General features: G+C 34.2%; 1 protein-coding gene across 2 annotated transcripts in view; it reads left to right on the forward strand.

Annotated features, from left to right (window-relative positions):
* LOC110036770 (plant UBX domain-containing protein 1) overlaps window positions 1–23561 on the forward strand; it is a 58475-nt gene that overhangs the window by 1368 nt on the left and 33546 nt on the right. For both annotated transcript variants that reach the window (XM_020741297.1, XM_020741298.1), the window contains exons 2-4: window positions 14021–14123; window positions 14386–14454; window positions 14995–15068. In XM_020741297.1, the coding sequence (XP_020596956.1) occupies window positions 14021–14123; window positions 14386–14454; window positions 14995–15068 (246 nt within the window). The remainder of the gene's footprint in view (window positions 1–14020; window positions 14124–14385; window positions 14455–14994; window positions 15069–23561) is intronic.

Raw genomic sequence — 23561 nt, forward strand, 5'->3', positions numbered from 1 at the left:
GATGATAGGATCATCAGATGGTCGATTTTTAATGTGACCAAACCATCTAAGATGACTTTATCTAATTTTGCCTGTCATAGGAGCTACACCGACCCTATCACGGATATATTCATTTCATATTTTGTCTCTAAGTGTAAAGCCACTTATTCACCTAATCATTCTCATCTCGGCTGTTGAGTATTGGGAGCCTGGTCCAATACTCCTTTCTTGAACAGTTTTGCATATTAGGAATATAATTGAACTTGTACTTAGTTCAATTATTTATTTCCTTGTTATTATTTATTTTCCCGCCTCCATTTTTAGCAAATAAGGCTTTGCAGTGAATTAAGGATTTAATCAATTCCTTATTTGTGTGAAGTAGGGTCCCTCCATCCATGTTCTGAAATCAATTAATGGAAAGGAAATAAATAGGCTAATTCTTTGATAAATTTCCTTAATCCTTCTTCAGTGCTGGGTTTTGCTCACGGGAATAAAAAGATAAGAAGAGGCTTGGCTTTTGGATTAATTCCCAGTATTCTTCTTCTTCCCGAAGTTTTTTGGTTAGGAGAGAAGCAAGCTTCTCTGGCGTGGCTTTACGTGAAGAACAATAGCAAGTTTTTCTCTCTCTTTGTGATATCCGCTATAGCTCTTAGTTAGAGAGAGGAAGAGAGAAAGAGTGCTTTCTTTTAATCGTCGAGGTGAATCGACAAGTTTAATTCCTCAAAGTAATAAATTTTTTTGCAGCTCCGTGGACGCAGACAATTTGTCAAACCATGTAAATCTGTGTGTTTTCCCTATTGTGTTTTTTGATTTTTTATCGATCCAATTTTTTCGCTTGATTGTCGTCGTTTTTCACAACTAGTATCAATGCCGTGGTTTCAGATCTAATGAAGAACGGTAGACGAAGACGAAGTGATGGCATCGGGGATCGAGAAGTTTAATGACAAGAAATTTGGTTACTGGAGGATGCAGATAGATGACTACCTCTATGAGAAGAATTTTCACTTGCCGTTGCTTGGAAAAAAAGTGGAAAAGATGAACGACATAGAATTGAATCTATTGGATCGACAAGTTTTGGGGGTTATTCGATTGACCATGTTGAGATTCGTTGCCCATAACGTCATCAAGGAGAGACCTATTGCAGATCTCATGACAGCTTTATCAGGTATTTATGAAAAGCCATCGACGAATAACAATGTGCATTTGATGAAAAAATTATTTAACTTGAAGATGACGGAAGGTGTCTGCTACTCAACACCTGAATGATTTCAATACTATCACAAATCAATTGCCGTCTGTCGAAATTGATTTTAATGATGAAATACATGCGCTAATATTATTGACATCATTGTCAAATAGTTGAGAAGCCATGATGATGACAGTTAGCAGTTCTGCAGGTAGCAGTTCTTAGCAGTTCTGCAGGTAAATCTAAATTGAAATATGATGATATTCATGATTTGATTTTGGCTGAGAAGGTGCGCAAAAAAGATTCTAGCGAGATCTCGGGTTTGAGTTCGACGCTAATTGTTGATTCCAGAGAGAGATCATAGGACAAAAACTCAAATAGAGGAAGATCAAATCAAAGCCTGGTCAGCAGACAACCTGTTGGAATTGTGACAATGTTGGCCACATAAAAAAGAACTGCAGGAATCCTAAGAAGAATGAGAATGATAACGCAAATGTGGTATCTGAAAGAATACAGGATGCACTATTGCTGACAGTTCACAGCTTTGTTGATGATTGTATACTGGATTCTGGGGCTTTCTTCCATACATCTTCCTACTGAGAGTTGATGTGAAATTATGTTACAGGTAACTTTGGGAAGATATATCTGGCTGATGGAAAAGCTCTGAACGTGGTGAGTATGAGAGACGTTGATATTGCATGCTCTAACAAGAGCAAATGAACTTTGTAAAAGGTCAGACACGTTTTTGAGCTGAAGAAAAACTTTGTTTCTGCTGGGTAGCTCAATGAGGGTGGTCATTCAGCAGTGTTCTCAGATAGCACCTGAAAGACTACCAATGGAGCATTAGTACTGACTCGGGTTAAGAAAACTGACAGACTATTTATGATTACAAGTTTACTCAGATGTGGACACATGAGTCAGATGTGCATTGTGGAGAAGTAAAAGAATGTCAGTTTCTAGGAAGGTGGCAAAGCGTCTAGGACAGAAAAACTGGATCTTGTACACAAAGATGTGTGTGGATCTTCTCCAGCGGCATCTCTTGGAGGCTCTAGTTACATTGTAGAAATGTAAGATTTGTTGATCTACCAAAGATCACAGTGCAAAACACTGATGGAAGTGAAGAAGAGAGTTGGTCCGGGACACCCATTCCTATTATTCCACAGACAGACAGTGGAGAACCACAGAGTTATGAAAAATTCTTACAGAATGAAAGTTCGAACAAGTGAGAGTTGGTCAGGAAAAAGAAGAAGCTGAAGTTGTACTCGACTTCAGCTGGTCTTCTGGCATGAAAATTGGGGTTTTGAGTTGCAGAGGTGGAGGAAAGTGGAGGATATCATGTTTGAGGAAAATGAATGTACTGTTAGTGTCTCAGTCTCCAAGTAGGAAAATTGTTGAGTATTGTGAAACCCGATCGACTACTCATTTCTTGGACAGTTTTGCATATTAGGAAATATAATTGAATTTGCACTTAATTCAATTATTTATTTCCTTGTTATTATTTATTTTTCTGCCTCCGTGTTTTAACAAATAAGGCTTTGTAGTGAATTAAGGATTTAATCAATTCCTTATTTGTGTGAAGGAGGGTCCCACCATCCATGTTTTGGAATCAATTAATAGAAAGGAAATAAATAATGGGCTAATTATTTGATAAATTTCCTTAATCCTTCTCCGGTGCTAGATTTTGCTTATGGGAATAAAAAGAAAAGAGAGGCCTGGCTTTTGGATTATTCCCAGTATTCTTCTTCTTCCTGTAGCTTTTTAGTTAGGAGAGAAGCAGGCTTCTCTGGCGTGGCTTTACGTGAAGAACAATAACAAGTTTTTCTCTCTCTTTGTGATATCCGCTGTAACTCTTAGTTAGAGAGAGGAAGAGAGAGAAATAGTGTTTTATTGTAATATTCGAGGTGAATCGACAGTTGTAATTCCTCAAAGTAATAAAATTCTCTGCGGCTCCGTGGACGTAGGCAATTTGTCGAACCACGTAAATCTGTGTGTTTCTGCTGTTGTTTTATGTTTTGCAATTTTTCTTGATCCGGATTTTTTGCTTTATTGCCGTCATTTTTCACAACATCAGCAACACTTAACTTAGTATTATGCTTGTCTTTTAAATGCCTACATTCAGTGCCATAGAATATTGCAGGTCTCATCAGCGTCTTATAAAATTTTCCTTTCAGTCTATGCTGTACTTTTCTTTTACATAAAAGGCCCGAAGCATTCCTCCACTTCAACCAACCAAGTTGAATTCTACTATTAACATACCCATCTATATCACCATCGCTTTGAACAACAGACTCGAGATATCTAAATCGTTCAAACATTTTAATAATTTGATCACCTAAAGTTACACTTCTGTCACTGGAGCTACTACTATTAAAATTACATTCCATGTATTCAATTTTAGTTCTACTCAAAATAAGGCCTTTAGACTCCAATGTAGACCTCCATAATTCAAGATTTTCTTGGGGTTTTTCTCTCGTCTTATCCACGAGAAGGATATCATCAACAAAAAGTATACACCAAGGTACATCCTTCTGTAAATGTCCAGGAAGACCATCCATAACTAAAGCAAAAAGATATGGGCTTAAAGCCGATCCCTAATGTAATCCAACAGAAATAAGAAAATATTTGGTCAATCCTCCTTTAGTTCGAACACAAGTAACAACTCTAGTATATATACCTTTAGTGACTTGCATATAAGGCATGTCAACACCTTTATTCTCAAGAACCTCTAAAGGATATCGCTTGGAACCTTATCGTAAGCTTTTTCTAAATCAATAAAAATCAAATATAGATTCTCCTTATTCTGCCTGAACTTCTCCATCAAATCTCTCAATAAATGTATAACTTCCATAGTAGACCTGCCCGACATAAATCCAAATTGATTTGAGTTATCTTTGTAATACGTCTTAACCTATGTTCAATTACCTTCTCCCATAATTTTAAAGTATTACACATCAACTTAATTCCTCTATAATTTGCACACTCTTGTGCATCTCCTTTATTCTTAAAAATGGGGACTAAAATACTGTTCCTCTATACCTCAGGCATCTTTATAGTTTTTAAAATAATAAAGAGTTTAGTAAGCCAAGAAACTCCCCAATCTCCTAAATATTTCCATACTTCAATTGAGATATCATCAGGTCACACAGGGTTTCCACCTTTGGTTTTCCTTAAAGCCTCATCAACTTCTTTTTTACTAATGCGAAGGTAAAAACAAAACGTTTTGTTATTATTCACGATATTAAGATCACTAAGGTCGATCGTATTTTCAGAAACTTCATTAAAAAGTTTATCAAAATAACTACCCCACCTGACCCACCTGTGTTGAATACCTTTTTCTAAGAAAAACACTTTTTGATTTTCATTTTTAATACATTTTACTTGAGTTAAATCTTTTCTTTTCTTTTCTTTTTGTTTGGCTAGTTTATAGATATATTTTTCACCTTTCTTAGTATCTAATATATTATAAAGACGATTAAAAACAGAATTTTCAGCGTCACAGATTGTTCTTTTAGACTCCCTACGGGGCCATTTGATAGTTTTCCCAATTCTCTAAGATTTTACATTTAAACTAATTTTTATAACATAACTTCTTATATTTTATCTTTTCTTGCACATTATTATTCCACAACAAATTATTTTTATTTATAAATTTTTTTTTGATTCTCAAAGTACATCTTTTGCTACTTGCTTAATAGTGTTTGTTACTTCATCTCACATGGCCTTTGATTCTTCATGAACATCCCAAATTTTGAAATCTTGAATTTTACTCGTAAAAATAATTTTATTTGTGTTTTTAGGTTCCTTCATCTAATTCTATGTTAATGAATCCTAGCATTCTTTATTTTACAACTCTTCATCTTAAAATTTAGAACGTCATCTTAAAATCTAGAATTAATAAATGATGTTAGGTACTTAAATCCTCACTTGGAATGAACTTACAATCTTTACAATCTCGACGATCTCTTCTTCTCATAAGAAAGTAATCAATTTGTGTTTTATTATATCCATTCTTATAAGTAATAAGATGCTCATCTCTTTCTTGAATAAAGTATTAGAAATAACAAAATCATACGCTAAAGCAAATTCTAATATGACTCTACCTTCTTTATTAGTCACTCCAAAATCGTAGCCACCATAAATATTGCTGAAATCTTCTACCACTCTATCTCCTTCAATAAAATTTCTTTCTTCAAAATGTATCATTTATATTAAGTCTTCTAAGTTATTCCAGAATTTCTTTTTAGATCTTATATCTAAACCTATTTGAGGAGCATAAGCACTTATAATATTAAAAATCTTAGTATCAAAGATAATCTTAAGGGCTATAATTCTATCTCTAACTCTATTAATTTTCTAACTCCTATCTCTAACTCTATTAATTTTTACAACATTATCTTTCAAACTCTTATCTATAATTATAACTACACGATTTCTGATGCGACTCTTACCAAATAACAAAGTTTAAAACCTAATTTTTCAATCTCCGTAGCCTTTTCTCCAACCCCTTTAGTTTTGAATACATAAGGTATTAATCTTTCTATGAATCATAATATCAACTAATTTCATTAATTTACCATTGAGAGTACCTATATTCCAAGATTCTATCCTAATATTAATTTCATTAGTTTCATAGACTAACTTTTTTACTCGCATTCGTCTGTAATGTGGGAACCTTGCTTATTTGACACTACACCTGGGCGCCGATGTAGCGGCCTTTGCAGCGGCCTTTGCACACTTTTCACTGCACTTTTCACTGTATTCAGGCTATATAACGTGTCGCTTTCACGGGACTCCCTATCACTTACACAATGATCAAAAAGATTCATATCATGATTTTTCCGACACATTTTACGCTGGCTGTCGAATACCTAATGCAACCCTCCACTTCTTACATCCGGGCTTGGAACCGGCAATGACAGTTTTAAACTCCAAAAAGAAGAGAGAATAGATAAAATATTTAAGCTTGTCGAGTCATCAAATTAATTAGAATTCAATCATAATTAATTTGGTTTTTCTTGAATATTTGCAAGAACAAATTCTAAAATATTTTTCTGCTTTCTCTCAAAAGTCCTCAACACAAATTTATATTCGTCTCCATTTTTCATTTTGAGATATGAATTGCGTGAAGAATTTTTTAAGAAAGAATTTCACTAGCATACAAAAAGTATGGACAATCCCCAAAAATTTTTAGATGGTTCTTCTCCTCTCTAGAGAAGGATAAAAGAAGTTGATGAGAGAAGGAAGAAAGACGATGCAAAAGGTGTTGCTATTGTAAGTAAACTTCTTAGAAGTCTCTTTCAGCCATGGATGTTAGTGATAGTTTTTTTACTAAAGTCAACATGGATAAAAGTGAAAAGATTTTTCATAATGTTCTTGCTACAATTTATTGGCCTATTGCTGATGATCAAATAATTGATTTGTCAGCTTTTATGTATGAAAAAAAAATTTATGAAAAGCAGGTCAAGGTGGGGAATCTCGTGAAATTGTCTATTTTAAATCCTCCATGCCTTTAGGACCATAAAGAATATGATTGTCTCCTTAAAAAGTGAATTTCAGTCTGAAATTTTGAAAACAACCAAGAAAATTATTGAGATTTGATTGTTCGAAGAATCCAGAGATTAGCCATGAGAACTTGGTGAGAGATTTACAATGTTGTTTGTTCCCTTCGAAGTCATCTCCAATGAAGTGACCAATGATATGAAATCATGGCTAAATAATTTGAAGAATAAAATCATTATGGTGCCTATAAATGAACTCAAAGGAGGATTAATTTGATGGTGTTGAGTTCATTATTCAACATATTATTCATCGAGGCTTATTCTTTAAGTAAATGATCCTTTATCAAATAGTGAAAGCTTTATTGGGAGTGATTTATTTTTTAATTGCCAAATATAAAAGTGCTCCAGCGACTGACACTTGCCATTCATTGTAACATGACTTTGCTTGTATTATATTTGCAATTTTTTACTTTGTATTGGTGACGTGACTTGTCATTTCCAATATTATGTAATCTATTGAAGTATGATGATTTTAAGCTTCAATTATGATGAAAACTCATAATTCTATAGATTATTCAATGGAAATTTATTCTATATATGGTTTTGAAAATCTAAGTGAGATTACATAAAATCTATAGAAAAAAAAAAGTATGCTAATGGATGTTTCATTAGCATTAATCTAAGTGAGATTCCGACCTTCAAATTGGTGGCTCAAAAACTTTTGGATGAGGTTGATTTTATTAGAAACCTACATGGAAAAGAATCTAATCACGTTCAACACACATCAAACATATCTATTAAAGCTGCTCTTTTACTCTACATCCATCTACAAACCAGTCATTAAGTGTGTAATCTACAAACAAGTCATTAAGTGTGTAAAATGAATATTTATTATTATTCTTATTATTTTTCATTTTGTTGAGTTGCTCTTAAGAATTCTCCTTTTTCTCGCATAATTTTTCAAGTTTAAAGAGAGAATCCTCAGTTGGTAGAAGTGGGTCAATCAAATATTGATTTGAGTAAATTCATGAATGATGAGCCTAAAACACTTATGAGCTATTGTCATTAAAGAAGAAGAGACAAATAGATATAAACAATGATGAAGAGGACTTGGTGATTGTAGTGCTGAGTGCACAATGAGATGTCTCAAGTTCAGCTTGAAATGCCATTATCCTTGTAGTACCCATAACCTTTCTACGGTGCAATATCTTTTGTCCATCACCTCTGAATATTTAGGTCAAATTATAAGAAGTTGCAATTTTTTTATTTTTTATAAAAAGAAGGGAATTGTTTTAATTTTCTCAGATAAAAAGGACATGTTACAATTGATGCCAATAAAAATTATCTTATATCTAAAGATAAGTAAATTTGGCAACCCTAGATCTCGGGCCTGCTATTTTTTCCGATTATTTGTAGTCACTTTGAGAAGATTCCATCGAGGAGTTACCTGTCTGCTATGCGACTATTTGTTTCTTCTTGGCAAAGCACATTTTTTCTGGCTAATTCACAAAAATTTCTTATTCCAAAAAATAGTACATTGAGGGGTGAATTGGATCGACTTGCAGGAAAAAATTTGGAGTTAAAGCAATCGATTTTATTAGTGCGTAACAAGGATTTTATTGAAGATTTTAACAAAAACTTTATGAGGACATGGACAAGTGTAGAGAAGAAATAAATAAGAAGATTGTGGATATCCAATCTTCTAACGATTCTAAAATAGTTGGGTTATAGAGCAAGTTTAATGCATTAGAGAATTCTACACTGAGTTAGAATTAATCAAAACGAACTAGCTCAATCTCCGTGCTTTGCACAACTATGCAAGGTTGAGTTTGAGGAATCACCGAAGAAACATAATTCATATTAACATAGTACTTCTCAAGTTCGGGAGTCTATCATGCCAAGTATAAGGATGAAATAATGAATAAATTTCTTGGCGACATAAATTTCTGTTTAGATGTTTTAGTAAATTCTTTGTAAACTATGAATGATTTAATTTGAGCTTCTTTTATAAAAACACTGATAGATACTTGAATTGTGAAAAATGTGAGAAGATTCTGAGTGTGGTGATAGGGGACTCTTGTCCTCAAATGTGTGGACCAATTTCCAAGCGTGATGCTTGTATATTTTTTTTAATGTTTATACACTTTGTTAAATACCTTGCATTTTGTAATGAATCTGTAGACGAAATGAAAACCTATTTTTTTAGCAAATGAATCAGTTTGACTACTATATTTCTTTGATGCAAGATAAATTAACTTTAGCTAAAAAGAACGAATTCTTATATAAATGTAGGTATGAATAGTCAAGACTTTACACTTTTTATTTTTACCGGATCATGAGCTTCACCTTACATTAAAGATGTTTTTTTTTCACGGTCATGAGCTTCACCTTACATTAAAGATGTTTTTTTTGAATTTAGCCATTTTGACTTGTCAAATAGAAGGTATTCGTTTGCTACTCATTGCAGATATCATTTTAAATGGACGTGTCAAATTCCATGACCCGTCCTTTTATTCTTTAGGCATCTTCTAGATTTTGACAAGTTAATTGAACCACTAATTAATAATTCAAAATTGAATGATCAATTTTAATCTTCCATGAACAATCAAATACCAATAGAGACTTTCCTGATAAAAGAAAGACACTTTTTGAGATAAATTTGTTTTTTGAGTTTGTTAGAAATGATAGAAAAAAAATTGAAAAGTCTTCAGATTAATTGAATTTTCTCTAATTGAGTTTTCAGAGTATATAGAATATATAGATGTCAAATTACTAAATTTTCCACATGCAAGTTCGCTGGATTTTTTAAAAATAATAGAACTCTTTGAAGATGTTGGATTATTGAATTACTCACTTGTGAGTACCCTTAGTTTGTTGAAAACTATATTCATTATATATCAAGTGCTAAGCTCTTTTGAAAAAAAGACTCGGGACAAGTAAAAAATTACAAAAAATTCACGTGTTAAATACTGATTTTCTCTAGTAGTGATATAGATTTCTAATCTCGAATATAATAAAAATTTTTTAATACAAAAATGTACCTACAAAAAATAGAACACATGTCCTATGTTTCCTACAATAATTAGGTCATAACAAAATCACAAAAAAACTCTTTCTTTTCAACGAACTTGGGTTAGTGTAACTTTGTTCATTTTAACTTTAATATTGTTGACTTATTTATGATTGATAGTCACATTGGGGAGTTATTACATCTTAGTCGTTGTCATTGAGGATGAGGTACATAATGATTGATTGTTTGACCATGTATTCTTCCTTCTACTCATGCTGGCAATAAGTGATGAATTTATATGGTGATTGCTTAGGTTCCTGCCTATTTTTAAGTAAAGCCTGTGAGTTTTTTTGTTTAAATTTTGCAACTTATTAATATTGGCAAATCTAATGATAAATAGGTTCTTGATTTTGGTGAATGATATTATTATCCCAACATGGCGTGCAAGAACCATCTAAATAATGGATTTTTTTTCTTAGTAAATAAAAACTAACACTTCAAAGCATTGCTAACATTGAGAAAAAAAAAAAAAACCTAAACCTAATCTCTTAAAGATAGCAAATAGCAACTTAATTGGCAGATCTATTTCCCATTGTAGGAGTTGGGATTAGGGATTTTGAAATTTGTAGGAAACTTCTATAATATTTCTCATGAATGAACTTCTTAGTTTTGGCTTTAATTTTTTGCTTTCCATTTGTTTGACAAGATGCAGTATAGCCTTCTTCATTGTTAGAGTAATAAGTTTAATCAAGGAATTTGACGACATTACCCTTTTCATTGGGTTGTCCTGCTCAATTGATAGTATTTGCTAGTACCTGATATCTTTACTTTTGGGTTGGACTTTGGGACCCCTTTTGAATTCTCTTGATCATCATGCTGATTTTTTCTTCCATTTTGGCTAGCTATCCTCTAATGATATCTTGGCTATCTGTGTTTACTGAAGTCTCTTTGTTTTGTTCTTCATATTCTCAAATTATTTTTCTTTTGTATCTTTGCTTCCATGTTTATCAAATCTTTTAGGATGTTAGATCTAGATTTATATGTAAGCCAAAGTTTTATTAATATGTTTAAAAAGAAAAAAGAATAAGTGATTATAAAGAGAGAGTTAAAGTTTAGAGTGAGAAGCTCTGGAATTTCAATAATATAAGTTTGAGTAGAAAACATTAAACATTACCTCTCCCTTGGGCTTTCTCAGCCCTCTATTTATAAATTTTGATTAGGGTTTGAGGGCTGCAATAAATGTTATATAGTGAGCTACATTTATAAGCACATAGCAAGGTTGAATTATTACTTCATTATAGAACACATAAGGCATTTGGATGGATGCGTGTAATGAAGTGAGTCTATGAAACTAATATTAGGATATGATCTTCAAATATAAGTACTTTAACAAGTAAATTAATGGAATTAGCTGATATTATGGTTCATAGGAAGATAAATAATCTTATGCATTCAAAAAAACTAGATGGGTTGGAGAAGAGGCTAAGGAGATTGAAAGCTTAGGTTTTAAACTTTGTTATTCAGGTAGGAGTTTCACTAAAAATGATGTAGATGTAATTATAGATAAGAGTTTGAAAGATAATATTATAAAAATTAATAGAATTGGGGATAGATTTATTGCCCTTAAGATTGTTATTGATACTAAGATTTTTATTGTTATAATTGCTTATGCTCAGTAGGTTTAGATATAGGTTCCCTATTGCGTCTCCTCTCGGTCTCAGTCAACTCCTGTCTCTCACACTTTGTTTGATGACCTCTTACTCTGGTGCCTAAGCTTAGATACTCCTCTAGTTGGTCTCTTGCACACATGTGGTTATAGACCTTGTAAGCCAGCTGAATAATTTTAGCATGTATATAATATAATTTTCTTAATATGAGGCGTATGCCTTAACAGTGGCGTCTTAAGGCATATGCCTCGAACGATTTTTCGAATGATGGAGTTATCATATTCAGTTTTTGTCATTTATTTGTGAGATTAGATGAAAGATCTTTCATAATGTTATTCTATTACATCAGGAGAGAGGGAAACTAATTTTCTTTAAAATATTTCATAATTTCATCATTAGTGTTTGGAATTTAATTATATTATTTTTTAAAGGAGGCATCCTGAGGCTATACAACTTTTCTCTTAATACCCATACCACATGTAGTTGACAAATTTGTTTTGAGTGATTGTGAATAAACAATCTTTAATGTATTAGGTTGGTTTCTGTGGTCTGAACTATTGAGATGAATGATGTTTAACTTAATCGACCAATTATATTTATCTTAGTGGTGCCAGGTGCCTGGCTGATTGAGGTTTTTATCTGAGGGATGTTGTTGTTATCCCATCTTTAAGATTTTATGGTTTGCTTCATTTATTTAACCATATTCAAAGAGTCTTTTCTTGAATAACGCTATAAAATACCTTAATTACTAATAAATCTATAAATCTTTTCAATACATAAACGTCTACTGTAATCAAATTGATGTAAACAGGATGTTAGATCTATTAGGGAATTGGAGAGAAAAGTGAGAGGAAGGATAATGAAGAACTTACAAAACTATACATAAAACGATTGATTGTGAATTTCAGTCATCTTAAGAGGTGCAGGGCGCACACATGATGAAATTCTGGTCATCCATGTTACAACTATTGATTAAAATATAATCGAGGTTTCAACCATGAAACTCAAATTATTCAATAATTCACATTAGATTACAACTGATGTGAGTAGATAATTTTATAAATGGATCTCAGACCATCAAAAGAGTGAAATACTCCTGGAATTCAACTAAATAAAAAAAAAATATTTAAATTTATAAATGCCGGACTTATAATTAAAGTTCTCATTAGCTCATCTGGTTGATCGCCATGGTAATTAGACAGGATAGTGAAAATTAAGCAGTAGCCAATTTGCAGAGATCCTCAGGCGTCCTAGCAGGCTGCATCAATGGGAGCATACTTGAGATGTGCTGGTGATAACTTGGATGAGTGTTAAAAGGTTGAGTTTGATAGCCCTTGTTCTTTTGATTGGATCTCTGCAACCTAATCTCTCTTGTCACCGAACTAACTGAACTCTTACTAATTTACAACTTTCAAAATTGAAATTAAATGGATCTAGAAAAGAATTAGCATTTGATGGAGGGCAAGCAATGAGACCTCTCATTAGATCTATCTCAAAAGGCTCATTATCTTGACAATTAATCTTACTTTGTTTTTATTTTATTTATTTTCTTTAAGAAATATTGGGCCTGATTCTTTGCTTTTCTTCTGCATCCCCACATTTCTTAAGTTTTACTCCTATCACAAAATTCTGGCTAATGTTGTCCATCCAAAATGATCGATTCACATAACAACTTTCGAACCACATGTCCAATTAACCTAATTTGTCACCATTATTCAGTTAAAATCTCAAACCTTTGATCTCAATGTTTTCACCATTTTCCATAAAAATAACAATAAATAAAAAAACGAGCCTTCTATTGCTATGAAAATTTATCCATAAATTTGCTAAAAATTTCTAAACTATATTTTTTTTTAGCCTTTCACCAAACCAAAACCTTACAATTTCACTCCAAAATCCTTTAAAACTTTCTTAAAAACCTTCCCATCTGTTTGTTTCATGAGAAAACATTTTATAATAGAAGCTTTTGATGCTGTTTAATGATGGGATGGTAGATTTTTAAAATGTTTGATATATTAGATGGCTAATGGAAAGAAAACACGTGGGATGCTTAATCACTTGTTGTTCAAACAAAGAATGTTATAGCCTACTATGCGATCGACTCAATGGTTCCTTTCACCTTTCTTTTTTTAGTTACGAGTTCATTAACATGTTCTCCTTTTGCTTGAAACCAAGAAGATCAGAATTGATGTTCATTTTCATTTCACTTTCGTAATTTCTGTTTCTTTTTTTCCCTGTCCACGAGTGGATGAACATTCAACTTTTAAGGTGATAAATTCGTTGAAGTCTGTCCTGCCTTGCATGTTGATGTAACTTTGAATGGGTGCATACCCAGCGCTGACTAAGCAACTGGTGGAATTCGGCTGGAATTCCAATCCAGCAATCATTCTCTGCAAGTTGTAGTTGTTTTCTTTACATATTCTCATAGGTTCAGTTATAGAAACCTTTTTAATACTTTCTATGTTCTACCCTAGTATAATCGTCAAAGCTAGTTGTCTCCGAAGATAACATTATCTAGCGTAGTATAGAATTTTACTGTATAAAAAATGTGCAAGGTTCTCAATGTAATACACAAATACGTTTTGATATTTGCATATGTTCTGAAGGTTTTATGTTTATGACATAAAGTTGAACTATAGATTGTTCTTTTCTGTAAACTAATGACTTCATAAATTCTCAGGCTAAGCTTTTATCTATAGCGAATGAACTTGGACATGAAATCCGTGTTTTCACAAACACAGCAACGTCTGGATCATCCAATGAAGTATCTGCTCCTCCCGATGGTAATTACAAGTGTTTCTTTATCCTCTATTGTTTGTTGTTACTTTCTTTGGAAATGGCAGTGTTCAGTCATGGGAACTTAATTTTCTAAATTGCATGGGAGTTTAATTGAATTTATTAATCTGAATGCTTCATACTAAAGCTCTTGCATGATATTTTTTTCCTGTAATTGTCTTGTTTTAATTTTAGGAGTGTGGTACTTGCTGTTCTAATGACCTTTGGGAACATTGTGTGTTTTTTCTTATTAACAATTGATATATGCAGATGAGCCTGATGATTTTTACGATTTCACCCCTGAAGATTATTACCGTATCATATCTGATAAACTTGGAGGTATAACCCCACAGATAATCTAGCATTGCTGGTTGAATTCATTGATTTCTGAGATATTTGACCTTAATTTTGTAGACCTGTTCAAATGCAAAAGATTGGTGTTTATGAATGAGATCATGATCATTATCATCATATTTTAATTTAGCACCATGATGCGATGATGAGTTCATTCTTAAACCATTCATTTATCTATGTCTTGATTTGTAAAGGTATTTTTACATACATACCATCAAATTCATATGTATTTACATATCTAACACCTAAATTTTACTTTTTGCATTTATACCATCCAATTCTTTCATATCACATAAAAAATACCCCCATTTTAATTTTAAAAAAGTGAAATACAGCTTTTCATGCATAGTTACGGTGGTATGCATGTAAAAATTAAAGTTTATGTGCTAGTTACGTGAATACATAGGAATTAAGTGATATGTATTTAAATCTTTCATTTGTGAATGGACGTTAGCTGTTTGGAATTCAAGTGACAGTGTTTTGGTTCACTTTCCACTCCTTCTAATTTAGTGGTGGCATAAACAGCCCAATCTCATATTCTCAAGACCCGTAAAATCCGGGAAGCAGAGGCAGCAGCTCGTAAAGCAAGAGTAACTAAGGTACATGCTATGTCCTGTAATGCATGGAGGACTGTTATCTATTTTTTCCTTTTATTTTTCTTGTTTCACTAAGATTTTGTGGTTCACTGAATCTATCTCGTCTTTTGTCACTGAGCTTTCCAAATAATTGACCTTTATGTTTTCTGATAGATTTTATTATTATTTTTATTTTTTTATTTGCAGTTTCAGGTTGATAATTCTTCAATAATTTTTCATATAGATGGCCTAGCATGAGAGTTTACTCATTTACCTAGTTTGAACTAAATTTTCTTGTCTTTTAATGTTTATATATGAGTAGTTAAGAGGAGATAAATAAAGATCTGGGGAAAGGGAGTTCCCTGAAAAGGAGTACAAATTGAAAAGATATAGAGAAATATCTGTTTTGTATGAAAAGTTTTTAGGAAGCTTTCACTTATGTTAGTGAGAATTATTGAACTTGCTGGCATATGAACATTTATTAGTTAAGCTAGCAAGAAAGCCTTTTTTTTTTGGAGGAGCCTTGCTTACCTAATCCTTAAATTTAGATAGGATTTAACTGCTTGAATGGTGGACTTAAGAGCCTTTATGTTTGTTTTGTTAAATGGGCCTATTTAGTACGAGTTTAAACATCATTATGCTCCTTTTTTTTTTTTTTTGCTTATTTTCAAGAAGATTGGATGATCTAGTTCAATTTACTTGATTAACATAAATGTTCACTTCAAGATTATGGTCTATTGGGCTTAAATTTGCTTCACTAGGTCTCAATTAATTTAATTAAGGATTTTAATACTTAGGTATGGTTAATTTTCTTAACAAAAATTGATGTTCGATAATGGAAAATTGATTGTGCAAGTTTTACAATTAATTTAGTATTTATTTGAGAAATTTTGGGACTCTAACTACTAGGATGATCTAATAAAAAAAAAAAAAGAAGTTATAAAAGGAATCAAACAAAGCTTAATGTGTCTAAGCTCGAACCGTTACCATTGCTTCTCCTTAAATCACAATAGTAATATTTGTAGCCCATGTGCTGTTGAATAGTTTCACACCTTAACCATTGATATCTCTTCTTTCCTCAATTTTCGGTTTCCATGCAAGTTATGACTCATGACACCAAAGAAGTCACATGTTTACAATGCATCTAGCTGTGAGACTTTGTGCCTAAAATTGAGTCTTGGAATTTTATTTTTCCTCCTTAATGTTTAGGACCTGCAACCACCAACTATGTTCGAAGGAGTTTGACTAGAAAGTAAATAAATGACATGTAAATCTACTCTTTTGACCAGAATTCAAGCCCAAAACATGTCGGGTGCTCCACCTGTTCTTTGAACAAAATTGAATATGATGCTTTGCCATGGTAGGATGAAGCTAACACTTCTCACAAAATCTCTTCGTTTCACATATTTGAGGAGGGCTTGTAAGTCAATGCATTAAAAGTAGCAATGAATAATATTTTGTAAATGGTCATACGAGCCATAAAAACTGCCCATGATTTGGCTCCATAAGTTAGTGTTGTCCAATATGTTTTCAATACTTGACGCATGAGTGGTTGTCCACCATTCAAGCCTCGACATGAATCTACATCGGTTGACTCCTAGCCAATTCAAGTTGACATGTGGATGGTAACATTATCACTTGATTTGGGTTTAAATACTCATTCACTTCATTTTTTAAAACATGCCCATGTTTTATGCCTTAACTTTGTTCCAAGAAGTGTGCCAATATATTCATGCATTCTTAAATGATCTTATAAAATTTATATTGAAGGTTAAATAGACTTCTTGGCAACATAAATAACTATAATGCTCTCCCAAAGGAATTTTTAAATTCAAATACATTATAAATACGCCCCTAGGTGTAGGGGGGGTGCGAACGTGCCTCAATTGATCCATCATTTTTGCATGAGCTATCCTTTCAATACTCATGTTACAATGTGATTTACACCATATTATTCTACTTGGTTAATCAAACCAAATAAGTAGTCGTTCATATGATTCAACAGACCTAGTCAACACAAACATCAACTATGGGAGTGATTGTGGTCCCATTATAATTGCCAGGTTAAGTCTAATATCTACAAAATGTGTTCATGATTATAATTATAAATTTTAAATTAAATAAAATTATAATCCAATTAACATAAACTAATATGAAGCACCTTGCATATATGGTATGATCACGATACCCATCATCAAACATTCTTTATACTCAGGATTTATAAGTTCTACTTTTGATCTTCCTCACCCTTAAGATTGTATGTCTCACACTTGAGCCGCCCTCTAGATATGTGATCTATTCTAGCTCATTTAACTAACACAAGCTAACAAATCCGTGCAATCAAAACCTCGTATTCATCTTTCCTAAGATGTAAGACCCAATAATCGAATTATTTTATAGCAAAAATAATATAGTGCCAATAAATACATAACTTTAGCCAGTATCCATGCTATTAAGCTCACAAAACACATAATTGAGTTGGCTTCCATGCTACCTAGCCAAAACAACTTTAGGATGAGCTCTCATAACTAGTCAAATCATTTTTATGGGCAGGTTTATGATGTGAGCCCTGACTTTGAAATTACATGTACCTTCTATTAGCCCATCTATGTCTCATCTGAATTGACTCATGGCCATCCACTTGCCCAAGTTAGACCGACCTGGATTCTGCAAGTTTGCTTGGTCTATTTGGGTGATTTTAACACATATCAAAGTAACCCTAAATCAATTTATGCCAAAGGCATCTCCTTGGAGTGAGTTATTCTAACCCAAGGCTTGTGCTTAACTCAGTCCTCCCTATTTGAAGCAACTCTTGGATACATCAAAATGTCCTTCAGCATGTATATGCTAATCTCAATAGCAAGGAATTTTACCTTCGAAGGAAATTGAGTAAAATGTCTTGATATGGACTAAAAGATCATAACAAAAGAGTGCCTAAATATGACAAACTTAAATTTTGCATGCCTAAGGAATTATCACCACAGAATAAACTAAGATCTGCTGTCATAAAATTGGACAAGCCTTGCCATGCTTTCGAGCCATCTGTGGTCATTCCTTGTACTCCCTAGGCTAAAATTTGCCATGTTTCATGGCCATGAGCCATTCAACATATATGGTACATTAAGCCCTCTTCAATGAAGCAAACTAGGGTTCCACCCCAACCTGTCATGCCTTTGGTATAATAAATCATGTTTCTCACCTAAATCATAGGCCTGTTGTCTTCTTATTGTCAAAACTAAACCAACTAAAACCCATGTGTCTTAAACATTCTTCGTTGAGTCAAACTAAAACTCATGGAGAACAAATGGCCATGCTATATGTCTTAAACATTCTTCTTTGAGCCCTTAATGGCCAATTTTAGCGCATCTAAACTACAACTGTCCATGCTATATGCCTTTAAGTCATTCAATGAAACTTGCAATACAATCCTTTTGTTAGTGTATGAGTCGGTGTCTTTCTCAAAATTTCGCGTTTCACTTAAGGGCTTACACTCTAGTTTGCTTGGAATGCCTGCTAAAAGATAACCCATGGTTTTTAATTACGTTCCTTGCGTGTGATGACTCAAATCCCACTATGCCTGAGATGAAGAAACCAAGTAACTATATCAGCTTTATCTCATTTCATTTAACTATTTCACATTAAGTAATTTCAAATCTAAAATTTTATCTTAAAATTGAGCATAAGTGACCTTTTTAACTAAGATTGTTTTCTCATGATCAAGAAGAATAATTAACTATAAAGGCGCTGGCACCTATAGATCTAAATAAATCTTGATTCAACATTATAGGAAATTTAATTAAACAAATAAATCTACCTCAAGAAAATTACTCCTGAATTTCATACAAAAGGAGGATTAGTGGTTTGCTATTTTTGAGCAATCAATGAACTTTTGCATTATGACATTGCAATCACAGCCTAAAAAAAAATAAAATTAAAGATTCACTCTTTTTCATGAATATGACAAAATGAAAGTATCAAGAACAAAATACAACTTAAAATCAATGAAGTATCAAAAAGAAAATTCATAAATCTTTTCACAATAGAGCTTACAGTTAATTTTTGCTATGTAACTACATGAAAAGGTATTAGTTTTTAGATGTATGTGTGAATTAAGTTACAAACTATTGATTCATTTATACATGTCTTGGTGCGAAATCAGGGCATTCAAGTCATCCATGGGATGCTACCTCATGCCGAGTTCCGTATTGTCTAGGTCCCAGCAGTAGCTTGTTGAATGCATTTATCAATCCAAAACCCTTGTGATCTTTAATCAAATTTTAAAAATTAAGAGCACTAATATATAAAGCCCGACACTCCACTAGAAGGATGTCCTACTGAACCTAACTTAGGAGGGTACTCCTTGGCCCAGAACTGGTAATCAACAGGTGGACAACCAAGTTGTGATATATATTTAAAATTTATTATTTTTGACATGCATATAGATTTCATGCATACAAAAGGAAAGTTGTATCAATTTTTGTAGTGAAAATATTTTTTTTATTGTATCTGTTCTTATCAACTTGTTTTATCAATTTTGAAAAAGTATAGTTGTCCACGAGTCGATTACGTCGTCGGGCGTAGGACCACCAACAACTTAAGAAGGTACGGGTCCCCCGTTAGTCTTGTGTCAGTGAATGATACTTTCATCTTATAGTTCATCAGGTTCCAAAATTGAGTCCTGGTGTTGTAGGATGAGATATTATTCTGCTCTACCACCAGCGCGCCTTTGTCATCATCGCTCTAAGCCCCAAAACAAAATCGACCTGCTTGCAACCTTGCTTGATGGTTTCACATATAGCAAAATGCTATACGTGTGCACTTATGTCACAGACATAAGCACTGAAAACCGAACCAAGAAGCAAGAAAAAAAAGAATAAAAATGGGGATGAGAGAGAGGAGGAACTGATTCACCTAAAACATCGAAAAGACGGAGGATGAATCAGCTCTCAAAACTCATGAAGAAAAGACCTAAAAAAGGAGGCCCCAAGATCCTTGAATCAATCCTAAAGGATATCAATTTCTCATTTTTTATAAGTGGATTAACCCAAGGAGGGTATCTCTTCCCAATCTTGTCTCGAGCAAATCGAAACGGGCCCAAGTCAATGTGGCAACTTTATACATGGCTTCACCACTAACTACATATCCTCACACACCCGAGCCTGCACTCGAACGATATCACAACTTCAATGTCAAACTTCCGAAACATCCTTTATGATATCAATTTAGACCAACCCTATGCTCTTCCAAAATAAAATTTCAAATTCTTTCAGATTTCACAACTTGATCAAAAGGAATGTAACCCAGGGACGACAACCATTTGCACTTCCAAAATCATGCCAAAAAAAAATAAAAAAAATCAATTCCTCGTTTAATCAAAAGCTCCTTATATCAAATAAGCATGAAATCATCCGGCTAAAACCACATAGGTGCTTGCGGCCAGGGTCGACAAACAACTGCTAAGGCTCTCGACCAAAGCAATAAAGAGAGGGATCAATTGCTAAGGCTCACGGCCGAGGCAACCAAAAGGACCAACAACTAAGGCTCAAGGCCCAGGCAACCAACAAAAAAAGACGATCACTAACAACTGCTGTTATGCTCCCTCGACAAGCCCTCGGGTAAGGGCTAAAGCAGACAGGAGCAAACTCCACACAGGTCCAGCTCTCCGGCAAGGGCCAAAACCAACAAAACCGAGCCTCGAACCGGCTTTAAATTATTTGGGGATGAACCTGCACATATATTTAACTAGGGGCAGCCAATGACACTCCAATTTCATACAAAAATGAATTCAATAGGTGGGCAGGAACCGAGCAACCCAGGGGTAAAACCGAGAACCTCAAAGAACCTTAACAGACAAAGCCGAGCCCCACGAGAAGCTAAAACCAAGCCATTCAAGGCCAAAATAGAGCTCCAATAAAAATTAAGGCCCAAGCCTCAAATAGTAATTAAGCTCCAGCCATTCCAAGGCAAAACCGAGCCATCCAAAGGCTAAAGAAAAAAAAACCGTATGCCTTTAAAACTCAAGATGTAATGCCAATACACATTTCAAACAAGATTCAAACAGGAATAACAGTATAAAGAACAAGTCCAGGTCACCAAAATACCTATTCCAAGCATGAAACAATTCCCAACAGATATCTGAGAAGAAAGGGTGCCTCACGAGGAGCTAAACCAAGCCATTAAAACAAGTTACAGGGCTTTCCAAATTAAAGAAATTTTCTCATAGCATGTATTTCGAGCAAGGAAAAGCCACAGGGAACCAAAATCGAGCCCCATATATATATGAAAAGAAAAGCGAGATCTCCAACACTCATTTTAAACGGGAGTAACAGTAATAAAGAGCTTTGATAGTTCATCCCAACATGCATTTTCAGAGGAGCAAATCTCATTTCAAAGCTACCACCATGACACTTCCAAGTATTTCAAGCAAAAAGAAGGCAAAGCAAAAAGAAGGCAACCAACAACATGCTGTATTTTCATTGATTCTAGCAAATAATCAGGACTAACTCCTAGAATATGTTCAAAAATCCTATTTTCATATGCTTGAATGGTGAATATCACAAAATACTACAAAATACATAAAACACATTGGACTAGCATGCCATACCAGCCCAAAAATGCTATTCCCAGCAACCCTGGCCGAGCAAAATCGAGAGAGAGAAAGACACAGAGGAGGGGGAGAAGTATCTCTTTAATGCAGAACAAAAATAAAAAAAACCTCAGAAAAACACTTCCTAGTTCTAACTCCTCTCCAACAGCAAGAGGAAGTCAACCCGAGCACGAAGAACTAAAGAAGAAGGTGAGAAAGAATTTTTGCAGAGTTTCCCCTCCCTCTCAAAAATTTTTTTTTCTCTGCCTTTAAAATGCTCTAAGTCTTATATAGACGGGAGAAGGAAGAGAGAAGATGATGGAGAGATCGTAGACAACTCGAGGAAACGAGCGGAGCAGACGCTCCATGCGTGCTGCTCGAGGGAGGCAGACGGGAAGATCTCGCAGAGGATAGGATTTGTGGCAGAGATAAGGGATGGAGGGGCTGTGCCATGGTCGGGCGTGCGAGCAAGACAAGTGAGAGCGCGGGAACCTAACGGGACGGGCGAGAAACGGGCCAGGCGAACGAAACAGGTTAGGGCATAAGGCCCGCGAGTCTCTGCAGAATTAGGGAGAGGGGGCTTGGAAACCGAATGTACAAATTAGTAATGACAATAATAATAATAATACTAATAATAATAATATTATTATTATTATTATACTTATTTTATTCATTCCCTCCCAAGCGCATCGTCGCAGTGAAACGAACATCTCCCTTAGGTAAAATCGACGTTCCGGACGCGTCGACGCAGTTTGTTTCGCCATTTGAAGTCGTTTAGGCAACCTCGCCGACGATCGGGTCAAAAACGCGTCGCGATCCGTTTCTCGTAAAAATTTTGGTTCGAGCTCAATTAATTAGGATGGTGTAGATGGTTGTCATGAGATGTTTAGAAAAGATTTGAAGTGATTTTGAGTTGATCGGGAGAGTCAACGTTGATCGGGAGAGTTGATCGGGAGAGTCAACTTGGTGGATTTTGGGCATTTAGCCAATTTGAGGGTGTTGGGCTAGACTTGGGTCTAGGTTAAGCTATGGTTGGGTTAGGTCCAAATTGATGGTTCAAAGTGGTCTAGGGGAATGTTATAAAGAGTTCTTAACATCAATTGGATGTCAATTTTGGGCTTTAGACATTCAATTTGGTGGAATTTGGGGAGAGAGCCAATTTAGGGCAAATTTGGGAATTTTGAATGTGGGTTGAAATTGAGGCTTGACCAAGGTCAATTAAATGTTCAATTTAATGTCTAGGATTATTATGAAGGGTTTAGGATTCAAATTGGGACAAATTGAGATCAAATGGAGGTCAATTAAAGAGTCCAAATTAGTTTTGGGGCCAAAAGGCTAAGTTGGGTAATTGGTGGAATTGAGGTGCTAACCATCCTGATTTGAGCCATGGACCAACGGAATCTCCATCTGGGTCCTCTATGTACTGGTGCTAGCTAAACCCCAACCTAGGGCTAGAGGGTCTAGAAGACCATCTACATGAGACTCCCAAAGGATCGGGGTATGACAGTCAACGAGTTTAGGTTCGGGGTTATGAATGAATGGGGGTGAAAGGAGTAACAGTGAGTGAACAGCTCCAGACCAATATCCGGGGTCAACCCTAAGGTCAAGCAATTATATGGGAACTCGTCTCGAGCTACTCTATATTGACCCCACCTACTAAGTGCTAGAGATTAGGACCAATATGGGGAATCTGGGAATCTCAAGTTGAGCAAAAGGAGTTTAGAATTTCTAAAGGTGAGGGTTTCTTTTCTAGTTTTCTAGGAATAGTCAACAGGAAAGTCCTATGGCTAGACCTTAGGCTACTAAAGAGGAAAAATTAAATCTCAACCAAAAGTGAGGTCAATAGTAGGTTAGGAGCTTAGCATTTCAAGATTTGCCTAGTTTTTGCTTCATAATCATATTGAAATATTCAAGGTGAAATCTTTTGAATT

This window comes from Phalaenopsis equestris, unplaced genomic scaffold (assembly GCF_001263595.1).
Source record: "Phalaenopsis equestris unplaced genomic scaffold, ASM126359v1 Scaffold210636, whole genome shotgun sequence".
NCBI classification, from domain to species: Eukaryota; Viridiplantae; Streptophyta; class Magnoliopsida; order Asparagales; family Orchidaceae; genus Phalaenopsis; species Phalaenopsis equestris.